This window comes from Rattus rattus, chromosome 4 (assembly GCF_011064425.1).
Source record: "Rattus rattus isolate New Zealand chromosome 4, Rrattus_CSIRO_v1, whole genome shotgun sequence".
Taxonomy (NCBI): domain Eukaryota; kingdom Metazoa; phylum Chordata; class Mammalia; order Rodentia; family Muridae; genus Rattus; species Rattus rattus.
In genome coordinates this window covers 28,653,268-28,671,776 of record NC_046157.1, presented here as the reverse complement: position 1 = coordinate 28,671,776, position 18,509 = coordinate 28,653,268, and the positions used below count along the sequence as shown (strand labels likewise).

The window sequence follows — 18,509 nt, the reverse complement described above, 5'->3', positions numbered from 1 at the left end:
GGCTGTCACAGACACGGTGGAAAAAAAAATCAGATTCTTTCTGCCAATAGTTTGGACAGACTGGAAATAAATCCACGTTCCTAAGCCAATCCTAGTTTTAAAATTTCTTTTGGAATACAGGGAAACAACGCAGTGGTTTATGGGCCTCAGGTTGAGAATGCTTGCTCTGGAGGGATAGGTTTTTATATTGAGGGGAAATAGTCAAAAAAGCAAAAGTAAAATCACTTCTCTAATTACCCTCTCCACTTCATTTTACTTGTCTTATTTATAATCTTTAAAGATTAATATGTGTGTGTGTATGTGTGTGTGTGTGTGTGTGTGTGTGTGTGTGTGTGCTCTAGTATGTATGAGTCAGTTCCCGCAGGAGTCAGAAGAGGGCATCAGATCTCTTGGAACTGGAGTTACAGGTAGGTGGTGGTGAGCCTTCCAGTGTGGATGCCGGGAACCAAACTCGGGTCTTCTGGAAGAGCAATGGTGCTATTAACCTCTGGGTCATTTTTTCTCATCTGTTAAAAAGAGGATGTTGTAGGGCTGGTAAGGGGGTGGAAACAGAGCGATAAATGAGAACTTTTCACATGTTTGAATGTACTTTCCCCTGTCGGTGTGGGAAATTAACAACTGCTGATGCTACAATTGTCGTTTGGGAAGATGACAAGTGGCTGCACAAGTCGCTTGGGGTTTGTGGGGTTGACTGGGGACAGAGGTTTACTACAGTGATGACTGGAGACCTCCTGAAAATTCCTGTTGGTCAGAGCAGAATTCAAGCCAGCAGTGAATTTCATTGACATAAAGCTACCTCTGCAATAAGGGTTTAGCTTGGAATTAAACCTCACTCAGAGTTGAGGGTGAGCATCCTGGGTGAGTGACTTTAGGATGTGCGTTCCCAGACCCGCTGGTCACTGGACTATGGCTGGATTTCCTGTGTCCATCACATTAGAGGATGGTCATCCGAGCTCTTCAGTGCTAATAGTCGCTCAACTTTTAGCAAATCCAGAGTTCATGAGGATCCCCTATTTCTTTGTCTCCCAGTGGGAGGTAGTAAACCACTATTCTCTGTTTTTGAACTGAGGGGAAATTCTTCTTTAAAAACCATATTTTTAATAATTGACATCATTTCAAGGTCCAAAGACTTGCCCTGCCCGACACATTCTTTTTCTGTCATCACCCTCAATTCAGGCTATTTCTTCTGTGGTGTGTCTCTGCCTGAATCAACCCTGTTCTACTTTGATGTTTCATGTTCTGAGAGTGTGTGTGTGTGTGTGTGTGTGTGTGTGTGTGTGTGTGTGTGTGAGTTTGAGTGTGTGTGTGTGTGTGTGTGTGTGTGTCTCAATGGGCTTTATTATAATTGCTCACAAGATTGTAGGTGAGGGGTTATTTACAGAAACATGGCTTTACCAATGGCTATGCCACTGAAGGAAATGTCTTAGCCCCAGCACTCATTAACTAACTATATTCCCTCAGAGGGGTGGATCACTTTTCTCTACTTCCCTACGGTTCTTATTTTTGAATATTTTCTCCTGTCCAAACTGAGACCCAAATCCTCTGACTTTAGCACAGGTACTCCTCCAGCAAGGAAGGGATTAATTCTCAATAAACCCAACAGAAAGTGTTATAAGTGGAAAATGCACTTAATACATCCAGCCTGTCCAAAGCATCGCTCAGCAGCACAGAGCCAGGGTAGTATTGATTTCCTCTTGGGGTCATGAGATTGAATGGGAGCTGGGACTCCTGATACATCTTAGCACACTCGGGATATTGTGCTACGTACAGCTAGCTTGGGAGAAGACCAGAATTCAAAATTTGAGAGGTGGTTTCTATTGAACATGTTACCATCGTAACAATGAAAACACTGTAAGACCGTTGGTAGGGGAAACTGTATCTCAAATATTCTCTTGCATTCTTTCTTCCCTTCTCCACCCTTATGTAACTGCATCGAGTATCACAAAAAAATGCTTAACCAAGTGGAACCAAGGAGGATGCATGTGCTTGAAGAGAGAGCTCCAGCCTGCAGCCCTGTAAAGCCGGAAATTAGAAACTGAAGAGCTCATCTGAGATAGAACTCCACAGCAATACCTAGAAGAGAGTCTCCCAGAAAACAATGAAAACTGAATTAAAGAGCTAAGCTGGGGCCCTCTGAAATCTGACTTGGAAGGGTGCCCATATCCGTTTTGTCCTATGACAAAGACAGAGAATACTGAGGTAGTTCTGTGACTGGCCCCTGTGGGTTTCCTGTTACACACCTCCCGAGGGCAGGCTCCTGTGCCTCTCAGTGAGGAAGGTGACATTTATGACAGCTGACTGTACCTCACGTTGACGGTGCCTTCTCAGCTGTCCCTGGGGATCCATGAAAATCCTGAGCTACAGACGGAAGGGGCATAGTTTTAAACTATGCTAATGCCAGTTCTGACTGGGCAATCAGTTCCAAGAAAGTCCTGTGTTTAGGCCAGTCCAACTGAGTACCTCTTGACACCTCCACAGTTTCCCTCTTGTGAAGATGGTAGGGTGTGTGTATATATGAGGATCCTAGCTTATCACTTTGCCTGTGCATGAGGTCTTAGTGAAAGAAGGCTGAGCAGAAAGAATGGTGGAGAAATGGAGTTGGAACCCTTATCAAAGTATGCCTTCAGCCTGCACTGCCGTAGGAGCCAGTGCATTGTGCTTACGATTTAAACCCAGTGGAGTTGAATTCTCCTAGACTTAACAACTAAAAGTGTTTGAGCGGATGGACTTACAGATCATGCCTTTTAGTTACCAAGGTACCTTCTTAGGTGATGAAAGTTGAGGCTACTTCAGTCCAGCATGAAAAGTGTTGCTATAGCCATTTTATTCATGTAATTGCATGACACCCTGTGTCTTCAGACACCCTGTTGGAGTCACTATCCCAAAGACACCGTGGGTTGGAATGACATCCACTCCAGTGAATTCCAGTGGAGGTGGTGTTGCATGATAAATGATTGCTCATTTGACAGCAATTCCTCACCCTCTGTGTTTTCTTTTTTAACCAGACTTAAACTTTAGCTTTTTCTTTTTATGGCCTTGTCTAGCTCATGACTCAGTTCTGACCAGTTAGATTGAAATTCCTTGGGAAGATGATTTGAGCTGAGCTGTTTCAGATGAGGCTTTATCAGCGAGTCTGTCATAGTGTAGAGAAGTAGGGTAGCTTGCCCAAACTGCCAAGAGGACAGATAGAAGGCCATGCCTTGACACCACAGGGCAGCTGAATACCATCAGCAGACACCTTCCTCCAGAATTCTGGCACGGGACAAAAATAACCTGTCCTTTTAAAGTCACAGCAAGTCAAGCTTTCCTGTACTCACAGCATAATTGTCTCCTCTAACTCACACGTGTTCCTAGGAGAAAGTCAGTCACTTTTCTTCAGAAAAGGTGGATGTGTTCAAGTCAGACAATGGGCTTTGTGAGTCTTCTGGCTTTCAGGTAGTTTCTTTCTCGTGTGTCCTGTCCTCTGATGACTCTCAAATCCTCAAGCTGACAGCAGCATCTTTGGTCCATACCACACTGATTCCTCTTAGGTATGAATAATGATTACTTAGACTAGCCGCTCAAACTACATCATCTTCAGGACTAATGAGTTCCAGTCTAGTAAGCACGGCACTTGGCCTTTTGGGGGGGGGGGAAGGGGATGCAGTCATATCTTAGTTGAATAATGGCCGCTTCAAATCTTACCCTCTGCTCTAGCAAGGTAGACCCTTGACTACTGGAGGAAGACTCCGATACTGGATTGTATTGACCAGCCTCTAGTCACTAAAGCCTTGAGGCAAATTGGCAAGGACAAAGAGTGGCTTCCAGAGCCAACCCATTTCCCAGTGGGGCTGTATCTCTGCTCCTCCCTGCATTGGGAAGGATATAGGTTTCATTAACCATGCACTGGCTTTCTGAAAACTGCCCCTCACAATGAGCTGCTGTTTTTCGTTGTCGTTTTTGGGGAGAGTGGATGTCCAGCAGCTCAATCACTGCCTTTTTCATTGGACACAACCCTGAGCCACCACTCCAGAGAGTCTGTTAAGGCCTTTGGCCAGAGTTCTGATGATTTTCTACAAAGCTGATTGCTCTCTTGTGTTCAACAGTAGATTGGGGACCTCATTAATATTGGCAACTGTGGTCAGAAGGGAATTGCCATGCTGTCACAATATTCATTTTCTAAATAAGAATGAAACAGAAATTTTCCACGATGGTCCAACCAGACTTCTGGAAGCAATTGCAAGCAGGCAGCTCAACAGAGCCTCTCCTTGGTCAACATCGCTTTATTGCAGGCATCAAAGACCTAATTTTGTCACCGATAAATGGAAATGCTTATTGGACTGAAATCTTTGCCTCTATTTCTTTCTAGCATTCATCTTGTGGGAGGTCCAAAGAGACCCTGAACTTTAGTGACTGGTAGGGTGTAGCTGCTACAAGGAATCACTGGGCCCGGGTACGTGAAGAATCTCATCTTTTAACTGAAGTGTATTACATGTTTAGAACTTTGTCATTACCATTGGCTATCAGGTAATAAATAGCTCATCCCCTTTGCAGTAGGTAGCATGATTTCAGGAGAAGAGTAAGGCATTGCCTTGACACCACAGATGACTTAGCAAAACTGGGTTGACAGAAAAGTCAAGATAATAGTAAGATCCCTCACCATCAGGATTACCCTAACTGGGAAGAAGAAATACATATTTCCCCCTCTAGAAATACCTCAGCCCGCCTGGTTATTATTCTTCCTTTTCTGTTCCTTCTATACCTATTCATTTATTTTCTCATGTGCTCCCCCCCTCCTTGCACTCGTAAGTCTAATTTTAGTACCCAGTTACTCTTTAATACGGGTACTAGCTTAGGCAGTCTGTATTCAAGGCTTTTACTCTCCCGTGATATGTCATACTTAATTAACTGTCACCTTCACTATTAATATTAACTGAAATATTAATTTGATGAATCTTAATTTCTCTTAATCATAGCATCATTTTGATCCTTCATTGGATATCTTTTTTAGAGTGACACTCAGTGCAGAGGAGAAATATTAATAGCGCATTAAGGCATTTAAAACATCTCTTTTAATAATTGCATGTTTTCCTGGTAAGGAAGTGTGTTTCTTGAACAGATGTAGGCACCCTGATTCTCTTGTTAGCAAATGGATGTTTTGTCTTGATCACCTTCTGACTCTTATTTTGCACCTTTAAATGAAAATACTTTCAAATTTAAGAAATGCTCCTCCCAAGATTAATCCTCCAGAGCCTGGTGCATTCTTGGAGTGGTGAGGGCTTTGTACTATTAATGGAAGCATGGGAAATTTACATTTGAAGGTTTAGCCTGATCCTTTGGTAGCAGAATCTATGCAGAGCCAGCACCCAGGAGGAAAAAGCCAAGATGAAGAGTAGTTGAAACACGAGGAAGAGGAGGCAAGGGGATCTGGTCTATATCCTGACCATTCTAACTTTCCCCTCATTTATTAGAAACTTTTTCCCCCTTATCCCATCCTCTCATCCCAGATAGACTGAACCTGGATGAAGATGCCCATCCTTCATCATTATCACATGACCTTCCTCATTATCACATGACCTTCCTCATTATCACATGACCTTACTCATTATCACATGACCTTCCTCATTATCACATGACCTTCCTCATTATCACATGACCTTCCTCATTATCACATGACCAGCCTAGAGCAACAGTATTTTTAGGAAGGGTCCCATCGTTCAGGTCCAGTCACCTGGATACTGGGCCCACGGGAAGGGAATTATTCCCAGGCCTCTGGTTCTCATGAGCTTCCCTCAAGTGTCCGCTCTCTCACTAGGGAGAGAATGCTAGCAGTTCCTTCCCCAGTCCTCTGAGCACTAACGAGGGGTATTGAGAGCCGTTACCCACTCTGGAGCAGCGTGTACCGTGAGCCCACTTACCTCCAAGTACACCACCCATGGCATCACCAACGTGGCCACTAGCAGGTCGGCCACAGCCAGGCTCACCACTAGGTAGTTGGTGGTGGTCTGCAGGGCACGTTCCCTCAGCACAGCAGCACATACCAGGCCGTTGCCAAAGATGATGGCTAGGATGAGAGCACAGTAGGACAGGGCGTAGTAGGCGTGCGGACGGGCCCGGTTGACGCCAGTGGAGTTTTCTGCCCCGCAGGTGGAGTTGAGGTGGCTGCTTATCTGGCTCAGAGGTGCCATAGCCCACACAGAGGAACGTGACTCCAAAATGTTCCTAGGAAAAGACAGACAGCAACGTGGGCTAAATCAGGCTCTTCAGAGCTGGGATATGTTACGTAGATACAGTTTAAAGTGTTTCGTGTCTACAAATATTGATGGAACATTTCCTATATAAGAGCAGGCAGTGCTATAAGAACCAGAAATACAGTTAGGAAAGGAACAGACATTTCTTCCCTTATGAAGCCTCTATGGGGTTGGGGGAGAAGGAGATTTAATAATCAAGATAAGACCTGCTCAGCGATATTATGCATTTTGGAGAAAAGTAAATCAGAAATGGGAGTTGGGGAGTGGTCGAGGATGGTAGGATTGTGGGCGAGCACAGTTCGATAACAAGAAGGCTTCCTGGCTATATTAGCAGTGAAGGCAAGGCTAGCAGGGGTAAAGGAACAACACAGGTAGCTGGTAGTGTGTGGTCCAAGCAGAAGGAGCAGATAGGGGTGGGGGGGTGGGGCACAGGGGGCGTGTCTCCAGGGAGGGCAGGGTTTAGGGGGAGTGGCAGGAAGGCCAGCACAGCTGGAGTCTAATGAGCTGGCTGTGACAAGGACATGAGGTTTGGGAGCTGGTGTGGGTGGCTAAGAGAACCATGCTTGCACTCTGTGTGGGCTGGAAGCTGCTGCAGTGTGAGACTTCACTTGGCCATTTCCTAGCTCTGGACTCCAGTTTTCTTCTCTACAAAATGGAGGACCAATAGAGACAATTTCCTAAGATTTTTCACCTCAGGCACTGTGGAAATAATTTACAGGGCAGGATTATACCTCAGTGGCCATGCACACAAACCACAGTTCCAGGTTTGACTCCAGCAGCACAAAAAGAACAGAACTATTATTTATTTATGTATGTATGCATGCATGTGTGTGTATATGCATGTATGTATATATGTATGTATGCATGTATGTATATATTTGTATGTATGTATTATGTATATATGTATGTATGTATTTATTGAGACAAGGTCTCCATCTGTAGCTCAAGCTGGCTCAGGACATGCAACAGCCTAGGCTGCCTTCAAACTCAAGGTGATCCTACTGCCTCAGACTCCCAAGTGCTGAGATCACAGGCATGAGCCTCCTATGATTGGCTCATAACACACGCTGCTCTGTGTGTTAGACTTGTACCTCAAATACCATGTAAATACTGTGTTGGCTCTGTTTGTTTATAGCCTGTCTATTTCCTTCTCAACTTTTTAATAAAAATCATTTTGGTTGTGTGTGTGTGTGTGTGTGTGTGTGTGTGTGTGTGTGTATGAGTGTGTGTGTATATGAGTGTGTATGTATGAATGTGTATGTATAAGTGTGTATATATGAGTGTGTATGACTCTCTCTCCCTCTCTCTCTGTGTGTGTGTGTGGGTGGGTGAGGGTGTGTGTGTGTGTGTGTGTGTGTGTGTGTGTGAGGGGTGTGTGTAGGTGAGCATAGTGTAGTATATGTGTGCACATACCCATGTGTGCATGCGGAAGGCAGAGGAAGATGTTGAATTTCTGGCTTTATCTCTCTTTACCTTATTCCTTTGAGACAGAGTCTCTCCCTGAACTTGGAACTAGGCATGCAGCCAGAAACCCAGAGATCCTCTAGCCTCTGCCCTTCACAGTACATATGGCTGTGTGAAGCTTTTTAATGTGGATGCTGGGATCCGAACTCAGGTCCTCATGCTTATGCAGCAAATGCTGTGCCCCACCGAGCCGTCTCTCCAGCCCTTGCTTTCCCGTTTGTCTTCCTCCAACCTCTACAGATATATTTGCACGCCCTACCCAATGTTTGTTAGTCTCCTGTAACTTTCTTTAGTATCCCATTCAATCTCATGTTTTACACAGAAAATGGTGGCTTTGGGAGACTAGATTAGAGAAGATTGAGTGTAGCACAGTGGCTTTTGTATTTATGGCAAGTCTACATGTAGAATTTTATTTGAAAGTTCTGAATCTTAAAAGATTAGTTGTAAATGTTTAATCTCTATAAAGTCCCCTAGTGCCCACCAAAATTCATGGGCCAGTGATGAATAGTTTAAAATCTTTTTCTAACCCAGTTTGATGTCTTTGCTTCTTAAATCAGGTAGATCAGATCCAAAGACAAGAGTGACAAACATATCTTAAGCCCTATGCTTCTCAGGGTCTTCCAAGTCTTTTAATTTTGCCTTTAATGTTTGGAAGACATAGCAACTGTCATGTTACCATCCCAGTGGGGAGAATAAGCCCTTAAGTCATATAGGGTTGAGCCAAGAGTGGTGGTGCCTGCTTTTAATATCTGTAGCAGAACCAAGTACATCTCTGTGAATTACAAGTCAGCCTGGTCTACATAGTGAGTTCCAGGACAGCCAGAGTTACATAATGGGGGGAAAACAAAACAAAACAAACAAACAAAAAAACCTAGGGGATTTGGATTCAGAGTGGCAAAGACTCCTGAGTTCATCAGCTGTACTGATGATCCATCAGCTGTACTGATGCGTGTGTGTGTGTACATGATCCCAGTTTGTAGGAATCAGCCCTACAGAAAGGACTCTGGGTTCTCAAACCAGATGTTCATGTGTTCATGGGGCACATAAGGTCTCACTCCTGAAGAAAAGGCCTGAGTTCGGAGGGTATTGGTATATCAGGGCCACTTGTTAGAAAAAGACCTGAAGTCTGTGGCTTATAATGTGGTTTCAGGACCACATTATAAGTACAAGAGCTTCCGACCACCTCAACCTCTATGGCCATGCTGGCCTTCTGACATAGTATGAATGTTTGAGTAGCCCCAACATCTGTCTGTTAAAGTTCTAACTCCCCACATGGTGATGGTATTGAGAGGTGGGAGTTTTGTGAAGTGATTGGTGCTAAACAGTGGGAACTGCCAGGTGAGAACACAGTTTGAAGACAGACGCCTGTAAATTAGACACCGGTTCTGCTGGTGCCTTTACCTTGTACTCTCTAGCCTCCAGAAACACGAGAAGTACACTTCTATTGTTTGTAAGCTTCCCAGGCTGTGGTATGTTGTCGTAGCAGATTGAATTGGTTGGCAGATCTTTTCCAGCCATAGCCTCCACAGATCTACTGCGACTCCTTGACCCTGTCTACTGTACTCTTCCAGTGTCAAGGACCCAGAGTCTTCTGGGAAATTTCTTGGAGCCTATCACCAGTGTGTCAGGACTGGATCATTCTAGATCTGTCAACCTGGAGGTGTGTGTATGAGGCCTGGGTCCATGTGATAACTAGTGGTTGGCATTTAGATAAAAATCTTCTGTGCAACTGGCATGAGGTGAGAAAAACACGTAATCCCCAAGTAAGACAGAGGCACTCTCACATTTTATATGAAATTGTAAATGCAGATTTACCCTCGCAGTTTGGTACGGTATACATTTTCCCTTCTTAGAAATTATGTGTGTGTGTGTGTGTGTGCATGTGTGTGTGTGTGCATGTGTGTGTGTGCATGTGTGTGTGTGCATGTGTGTACGTGTGTGTACGTGTGTGCGTGTGTGTACATGCCTGTAAGTGCAAGTGTTCATCAAAGCTGGAGTTACAGGCGGTTGTGTTCTGCTAATATGTGTATTAAAAAGTAAACTTAATTTTGCATTTCTCCCCCAAGGCACAAGGATTAGAAATTGTTTCCATCACAGTTTTGGTCATGCCATTATGACATTTAGACATGACATACATGGGCCCCTGTGAGAACTCTTTAGGTCTTGGCGGGAGTAGAAGCTGGTGGCAATCGGGGCTTATTTTAAACCCCGTCACCCACAGCTTTCCTTGAATTAAGGGGTTCCTTAATTGTGGCTATCGTTTCACAGTGCACTCTGAACCATTTCTGTCTGAAAGAAGTGTTAAAATGCAGAAATGGGGAGGGAAGGGTGACCAACTTGGACCGAATTCAGAGAACTACTTAAAAGTGCTCTTTTCCACAGCACATTGTTTGCAGTCAATATATTTTTAACACATAATAATAATTCTTGGTAATAATGATAATTTTCTCATTATTAGGAGAAGGGCAGCCGCTACCCTGGAGATAGCGTCGCTGCTGCCAAGGGCTTTTTGGAAAACCCAGCGCTTTCTGATTGTTCAAGGGTATTCCCACGTGGAGGCAAGCTGGGCCTAGAATACCTTCCCTTCAGCTGGGCCACGGTCAAGGCAGGCCAGGTCTCCTTTCCTAGAATCTGCAGCTGCTTAACCTAAGCCGTATCTCCCCGGTCAAGAAAGAAGGGAAAGGTGAAGGCAGGAGCTTCTCGTTTCCATGCTGCCTGGCATTGCCCTGAGCCCTGAGGATCGACAGCGGCGCAGAGAGCGTCAGGGGCTCGTGGTGAGGAGCTAGGCCTCACTTCCTAAAATCAGTTCTACACCTGATGTTGGAAGTACAACGGCCTGGATCTCTCGATTGTGGTTTTACAGTGCTCTATTTCCGGTCTTAGACTCTGGCTGGCAGCGGCTGGGCAGACCGCGGTAGTTCCAGAGTTCTGGGTGTGAGAGACGAAAGCAGAGATAAATGAGGTTCGCCGCACTGCTCCCTGCCTCTCCGCTAATTATTTCCACTTTTTTTTTCCACCTTGGATTTGGATTTTTTTTTCTTTTTAAATGAAGATTTCTTATATAACTCTGAGTTAGATCTCCCCAGCTTCCCCCAACCCCCTGTTTATACTTCTGATAGATGTGCTAAGACATAGTGAACTAGTCTCAGGATGAAGCCGAGAGTCTGAAGAATTCATTAACTTAATAATCACTCTCCAAATAATTCATAATGAGAGACCAGTTGTTTCATCAGCCGAATGAGGATAAATCATGCCTACTTCACGGGGTTGTTGCGAAGCCCAGATGCAATTATATGCTTAAAGCCTCGACACTGTGGACGATTTGGGCTGATAGTTCTTTGTTTTGCAGGAGGTCTTCTGCAGGGTTGATGTTTAGCAGGGTCCCTGATCTAGCTACTAGTTGTAATAACCAAAAGTGGAGGCTGCGTAATCTCAATGGGGGGAGGGGGAGCAAAATGACTCTCCTCCTAGAGAAAGACTTAACACATGGCTTTTACTGTTAACAGGAAAGGGTGAGGGGGCAAAGGAGAAAAATAAGCCACAGCTGCCAAACTTCTGATGGTCACCTCGACAAAGAACGTTAGGAATTACGAGAACGTAGAGAACAGACACTATGGAGTTGGCTCAGTGGGGAAGAGCATTCACTGAGGATCTGAGTTCGAATCTCTAATACCCAGGTTAAAAAAAAGCATATATGGCTGGGTGATTGCCTGTCACCCCAGTGCTGTGGAGGCCCGAGACAGCTGAATGCTAGGGGTTTGGTGGCTGTCAGCCTAGTTCCAGATCCAATGAAAGACTCAAGGGAATGAGTAGGACATATGACACTTTCCTCTTATTTCTGTGTCACATCACACACATATCTGCTTGTATATTACAGATACCACACAGGCATGGGGAAGCAGGGAGGTAGACAAGGGCTAGAACATTACTACTAGCCCCGATCTCTCAACATATACTACCTACAATATTGCATATGGTTTTTAAGAAGATTGAATTTCATATAAAGCATTGATTCATCCTGGTCTTTTTAGTGCGTTCTAGCCTTTTTTTTTAGGATGACTGCATGATCTAGTTTAAAAGCCATAGAGACAGAATGGACTAACTCTCATTATCTGGGACACATAACCTGCTGTGGTAATGTTCAGTTCCTCAGTGTACTTGCACACTCAACCCACAAAGTCTCACCCACACGACTAACATGAGATGAACGAGGACAACAATAGGCATGCTAAAGTGGATGTGGGAGGGACCACGAGGCCTCAGTGCTACACAAAGAGCTACAGGGGACTAAGGAGTGCGGAGACAGGGAGAAGTGGTCTTCCGTCTGCATGTAACAGTGGTTGATGTAAAGAGAGGCCGTGAATGTGGGAACAAGACAGAGGGGTGGGAGGGTTTGGAGTGAGTAAAGGGATGGGCGAAGTGATGTAATTATATTATAATGTCAAAAATAAAATAAATAATAAGAAGGATTTATAGGATTTAACCATTTCTTCCTTTTCCTTAAAGACATGGAGTCAATCAAACCCCAAACATTATAAAACCAAGACTCCTTGAGTGTTTATAGTCTCCTTCTAAAGACAGCCGCTTCTGGGCTGCTTCTGGTGCTAGGCAGACACTAACACATCCCACTTAACATTTGTTAACGTTTACAGCATCTCCTGAGGAAGGATTTGGGCACCCTTCCTTTAAGTATTAAGACAGAGACAGAGAGGTCCGGCAACTTTCTGAAGCTCACACAATGTGACCCTCTGTCTGGTCTCCACGAAATGGGTATCTCTACTCTGTCACACCCTCTCTGCCATGATGGCTCTCACCACAGGCCCACCACAATGGGGCCAGATGGCCATGAGCCAAAACCTTCAAAACCCATACACCAAGGAAAGGCCACAAGAGGACACACAGGGAAGAGGGGCATCCCTCCCAAACCTTTCCCTGCAAACAATTACAACCTTTGATTAGGGCTTCTCAAGTGTAACAGTCACCACTCACTTAATATGTCTACAGGGTACAGATGGATGCTGGGAGTTATTCCTAGGTTGAAATGGGCTTTCTTATGAACCAGAACGAACTAGCAGTTTCCATGACACATCTTCCTTCACATCCCAGCTCCTGACGTCTATGATCTTTTCACTGACAAATTTGCAGTCACCAGTGTCCCGTGTTTTCCTGGCCTTTGCTTCAACTCAGACTTCCCAATCCCCTTATAAACTTAATAATTCTATCGGCTAACATTTAGAAGCTTTATCATATTGACAACATGAAGAGTAAAGCAAGTGCTATCTTCATTGCTGTTTTAGCAGATGAAGAGAAGGGGTTACAGAGAGATTGATTTCTAGCTGAGAACATAAGCCAGCAAATGGTGGAGTGGATTCACCCGGAGACCTGAGTCCAGAGCCCCTGTTCTGATGTCCTCCACCATGGAGGTAAAGCAGCAAGCCTGAGTGGAGAATACTGGGAAGATCTTACATGTTCAGAGTGGCTTGTTCTCCTTCCCTAGCTTTTAAAAGTCAATGCAGGTGTGCACCGTGCACAGAGCTGGTGGGAGTTATATTGTCATTATTATCAGAGGTAGTCTTTAGCATTTCTATGGTGCTTTATTCTTGTAAATTGCTCTCTAATTCATTTCATAAAGAAGACTCACAAGTGCATTGAAGTATATAGCATATTTATAGATTCGGACGTATTTACATATGTATATGTTGGTACATATACAGAGGAAAACCCATGGGATGTTTACTGAGATTTAGAAGCTAAAATAATATATCCCCCCCATCCAACCTGACCAATAAAGCATACTTACTTTCCTTGACAATCTTCAAAACCAAAACATTTTGTCATTCTAACAAGAGATAAAGTGAGGAAATACAGTAGACCAAGTAATCAGTAAGTGAATATTTATTGATAGCAAACTTCTATGTATTAGACATTAAATTTAATACTGGATGGGCTCTCTATTTGATATTCAGCATTTGGTTATTAGAAGAAGCCTTCCGTTTGGATGTTTTCGCTAGTTTCTTTGATCAACCCCCTTCTTCACCAGTATCCACGCAGACCCTTGAAAACATTCAACTCTACATAAACAAGTGTCTGAATAGGAATCTCACATTGTCTCTCCTCTGGCTCTACAAGTTCCTAAGGCCAGGTCAAATGGCTGCCTTTCATCCTCACCCAAGGACAGTTTTCTGACCTTGTAGCATCAGTAAGCAAAGGGTTTTACCTGTAAAGTGCAAACAGGCATGCAGAACACATTTAGAATCTGAGTTCCACTTTGCTGTTGCTACGGTATTTTTTTCTCTCCATCCATTGAGATGGTATTAGACTAAACCAGATGCGTTCAGTGGCACAAGTGCCTAATTACATGAGCTCTGTTGACCCAATAAACCACAGTGAGCAATGGAAGTCCTACAGTTAAACAACAATGACTTCAAAATCATATACCATCATCGGAAAAAAACATTCACAACCATCCTCTCAGGCACCACATATCTCTATTGGGATAATTGGATTCTGGCTTGGAAGCAGCTTGACTTTAAACAGATTGAAAACGGTGTCTCTCTAAACCCTTGCTTGGCCCTGCATTACCAGGGTGCTGAAGTGAGTAGTTTAAAATAACAGCCTCAAACGATTAAGTCAAACCCTTAAGAGGAATGCAGTCAACTTCCATGCAACTCCCAGGAAATAAAAACAGGTTTCTGCTTAATGTCTTTTATGTATGCCTTGATATAGATTCTAGAGCCCATCGTGACACAAATCTGGGAGAGGGGGATTAAAAAGAGAGCAGGTCCAGCCCCTTAATGAACACAGTTTCCTCAGGGTTTCATGTTTTAAACCTAGAGTAGCTCAGAGATTTAATGCATATTCTTAGAGAACCACAGAATTCCAAGCTAATCAAATAATCTTCCACTAAATTAGAAATGAGAAGAAAAATCCACTTACCCTGCAAATTTCTTCTGGTGTCTGGAGACTGTGGTGTTTAGCGTCGCAGTTCCTGAAGCCATTTACTGACGGCAGACACACCGAAGCAAAGCAAACTTTGCCTTTCCCAGGACACAGAAACTATGGAATCATTCCCACACAGGAAGGAAATCACCTGGTTTTTGCCTCTGAGGTGGAAATTACATGTGAACTACTCTTGCTTTCCTATCAGACCTCACTGAATGGTTTCATAGCTGCTTTCCCAAGGCACCGGTGTTCCCTAGAGGATTTGGGAGGGACCCCAGTGAACGTAGTTTGGGTTAGCAACTCAGAGGCTCTCTGTCCTTGGTGCTGAGAGTGGCAGAAGCTGTATTTCTCCCTGGCTCTCTCCTCTCTTCCCTCTGAGGCTCTATCTGCTTTGGTACTGTACTTTTTAGTACGTGTGTATTTTTCCCTCAGTGCCCCTTTTAATCCCGGCGTTACCACTTCCTTTACCTTTATGCTTTGATTTCTTTTGAATAACTCTCACCATCCTCAGTTTAATTGCCTTTCTGGCTTTTTTTTTTTTTTTCTTTTGTGGGTGGGAAAACGATTGATTCAGAAGGAACAGATCAACAAATGGATACCACAAGCAGTTAATGGAAATCAGTACAATTGACAGAATAATTAAATTTGGAGGTGTGCACCTGTCTGGGAAAAAGGGAGGTTAAAGAGAATTTACTGCAGCAGAAGCATGGATATAGCTCGCAGTGAAGAAGAAGTGAGCTAATATTACGAGCGATATTAAATGTTTATTTAGCAGGGTTTCTTGTTCCCACAAAAGTTTACAAACACTTGTCAATTCGTCCTTTCTGCTTGTCCATGGCATATGTTTTTTTTTTCTATTCTCTTTCCCTTATTTTTTAGACTCTAGCTTAACGAGCTAATTGAGATACAACTAAGGTTAGTGCCAATGGGCATCAGCACAGGACCTTACGCAATCTTTACCTTTGCTCATGTCCACCTGTTCGAGTAACTCTTTGCCATGGAAGCTGAAATACTCCCTATTCTCTTGTTTCTGAGGTCTTCTGCCTGCAGAGAGGGCTGCGGTTGTTCGATTGTTCGTTAGTTTCCCTGCCACTGAGCTTGGAAGCTGCAACGAGCGGAGTGCCCACCATCATCGCACAGAAACGAGTCCCCATTGGCTATGGTGGCGACCTCTACTGGCTGAGAGAGATGGAGCAGTTGCAAACCTAAATACCATTAGCGACAGTAGCCATATTTATTGAACACGTACTACTGGCTGGCCATTTTATTTCACTGCTTCTTTTCATCCTCTCAGCAACCTGACATAGTAGATATTTTTTCCTTCTTTATTGAAGACTGGCAAATCAAGGCACACAAAAATTAACATGATTTGTGATACTAACACCTGGAACCAGGATTTAGACATCTTAATTTTCTTAGCTACTATGGGTGTAATTTTTCTGCAGGTGGAAAATTTCGTCTTCTGAGGTGAGTGACCATATGCCGGAAAAATAGTAGTTATAGTGGCCATCATAGTGATTGTGGTGGTTTGGAAGAGAAATGTGCCCCACAGACTTGGATGTTTGAATGCTTGGGCTCCAGTTGGTGGCGCTGTTTGGTGGGAGGCTTAGCAGGCATGACCTTGATGGAAGAATTGTTTTACTGGAGGCAGATTTGGAGAGTTCATGGCTTCGTTCCCCTTCCAAATTCACTTGATGTGCTGGATAGTTTTATGTCAATTTGACACAGGCTAAAGTTATCTGAGAGGAAAGAACTGTGATTATGAAAATGTGTTCATAAGACGGACTGTAGGCAGGCCTGTAAACATTTTACTTATGTGATTGATAAGGGGGAGCCTGGCTCATTGTAGGCAGAGCCATCCCTGGGCTGGTGGTCCTGGGTTCTATAAGAGATCGGGCTCAGCAAGCCAGTAACCTTCCCTGCTTGAGTTCCTGTCCTGACTTCTCTCAATGATGGATGACAATATAGAAGTGTAAGCCAAATAGACCCTTTCCTTCCCAATTTGCTTTTGACTATGGTGTTTCATCGCAGCAATAAAAAAACCCTAACTAAGTCAAAAAGGGTAGCCAGTGACATTCTTAGAAATAACTAGGCTTTCTGTCCATGGCAACCACGTAGACTATTTGCTGAGAGCTGTCTATAACATTGCTGTCTGAAGCCTGGTGGCTGGATCTACGTCCTGCTTGTGATTGATATGCAACCCCTCAGCTTCCTTTTCCTGCTGCTATGCCTGCTCCTTGCTGCTATTTCTCCCTGTTAAAAGGGACTCTTATGTCTTTGGGACCATCAGCCTAAATAAATCCTTCCCTCTATAAGTAGCTTTTTGTCATGGCATTTTATCATAGCACCAGAAGAGTAACAGAATGATATTGACAAGATGATCTTTGTATGGTGACTTACTTAGAAAGCATGGTCTAAGTGATGTTCTCATCTGTGTCAATCATGTGACACTCGTTTTTTATTTTTATTTATTTATTTATTTTTTACAGGTTCTATGATAAGCTAACTCATGCCTTCCACATTTATATGTGAGAGCCCTAAACTTGGGGTGTGGATATAATTGAGCAATTCTTTTTTTCAAAATTTTCACTAAGTTAAGATTAGGTATTCAGTGTAGGACCAATATCCTTGTGAGAAGAGGAAGAGGTGACAGGAGAGTGTAGAGCAGAGGCTGAAGGAGACACAGGTATAACGAGTACCTGGAAGACAAGGAAAAGAGTCGCAGGAAGACTGCCGCTCTGGACTTCAAGCCTCTAATATGTCAGACAACAGTTTCCTCTTGTTTAGGCCATCTTGTCTGTGGAATTTTGTGATAATGATTATAGCAAACAAATAAGAGACTCAGAAAACCAGCTACTGTGTGCAAGGTTGTTCATAATATTACTGAGGTAGCATGTTTAGATTGAGGATGCTCTGAGACCATAACTCTCAACTTTACGGAGGGCCTTCACTTTCCTCTTCTCTCAAGGGACCAAGAGGCCGGGTACTGCCAAAACTTGGTTTATCTGATGTACAGAACCAGGGTTTAACAGCACAGTGCGTAAAGCAGAATGAAGCAGAGACATTTTAAGGTTTTAGAGTCTCATAGTGTTTATTTTTGTCATTATAGTTTTGCCTTCCAGTGTCCTGCTTTCATGGTTTGGATGTGAAGTTTCCTCCATAGGCTCATGAGTTTCAACACTGGTCCCAGCTGGGGGCGCTGTTTCAGGAAATTATGAAGCTTTTAGGTGTAGGACCTTGTTTGAAGAAGTAGGTAAGTAGGGGCAGGAGTTAGGAGCTAATCTTGCCCCTTCTTCCCAGCATCTTCTGTGTTTCCCGACTGCTGACGGAATATCCCATGTAATTCAGGTTCTTGCTGCTCCGGCCCGTGGCAACGTCCACCCTCATGCTCTCCCAAAAGGACGAGCCATCTTCCAAGAACCGTGAGCCCACACGAGTTTTCTTTCCTCCCTTATTATCTCAGGTATCCTGTCACAGCAGCAAGAACAATTCGTCAGATGTGGTGGCCCACATTTGTAATATTAACTGTTAGGAAGCTGAGGCCAGAGAACTTGAGTTTGGCCATCTTTGGATAAATAATGATTTCCAGGCCAGTCAAGGCTAGAGAAACCAGATCTCACTGTTTGCCCTTCCCCAAAGGTCACTAAGCCACGTATGTTTAGTTTCTTTAACATTGGCACACATTATGCCTAATGATAGGGGCGCCATGAGGGTGCCTGAGTGTGGAGGGAAAGGTCTCGTTTTGAGACCCCCATTGAGAGCACAGACTAGCCTCGCTGGGAAGGAATGTCCTTAACGTTTTTATAACGACTTTCTTTGGTAAAAGTTGAAAGGAAGATAAAGAGGGATAAGCCTTCGCATTCTGTTTCTATA

At 43.8% G+C, this 18,509-nt stretch overlaps 1 protein-coding gene across 3 annotated transcripts in view; it reads right to left on the bottom strand.

Moving 5' to 3' along the window:
- The window catches only part of Drd3 (dopamine receptor D3), a 60,657-nt gene extending 45,919 nt beyond the window's left edge, over nt 1-14,738 (bottom strand). For 2 of the 3 annotated variants that reach the window (XM_032899288.1, XM_032899289.1), the window contains exon 1: nt 5,898-6,167. In XM_032899288.1, coding sequence (XP_032755179.1) covers nt 5,898-6,167 — 270 coding nt within the window. Of the gene's footprint in view, nt 1-5,897; nt 6,202-14,630 lie in introns of those variants that run through there. The other variant, XM_032899286.1, reaches the window with a different exon arrangement.
- Between the last annotated feature and the right edge of the window lie 3,771 nt (nt 14,739-18,509).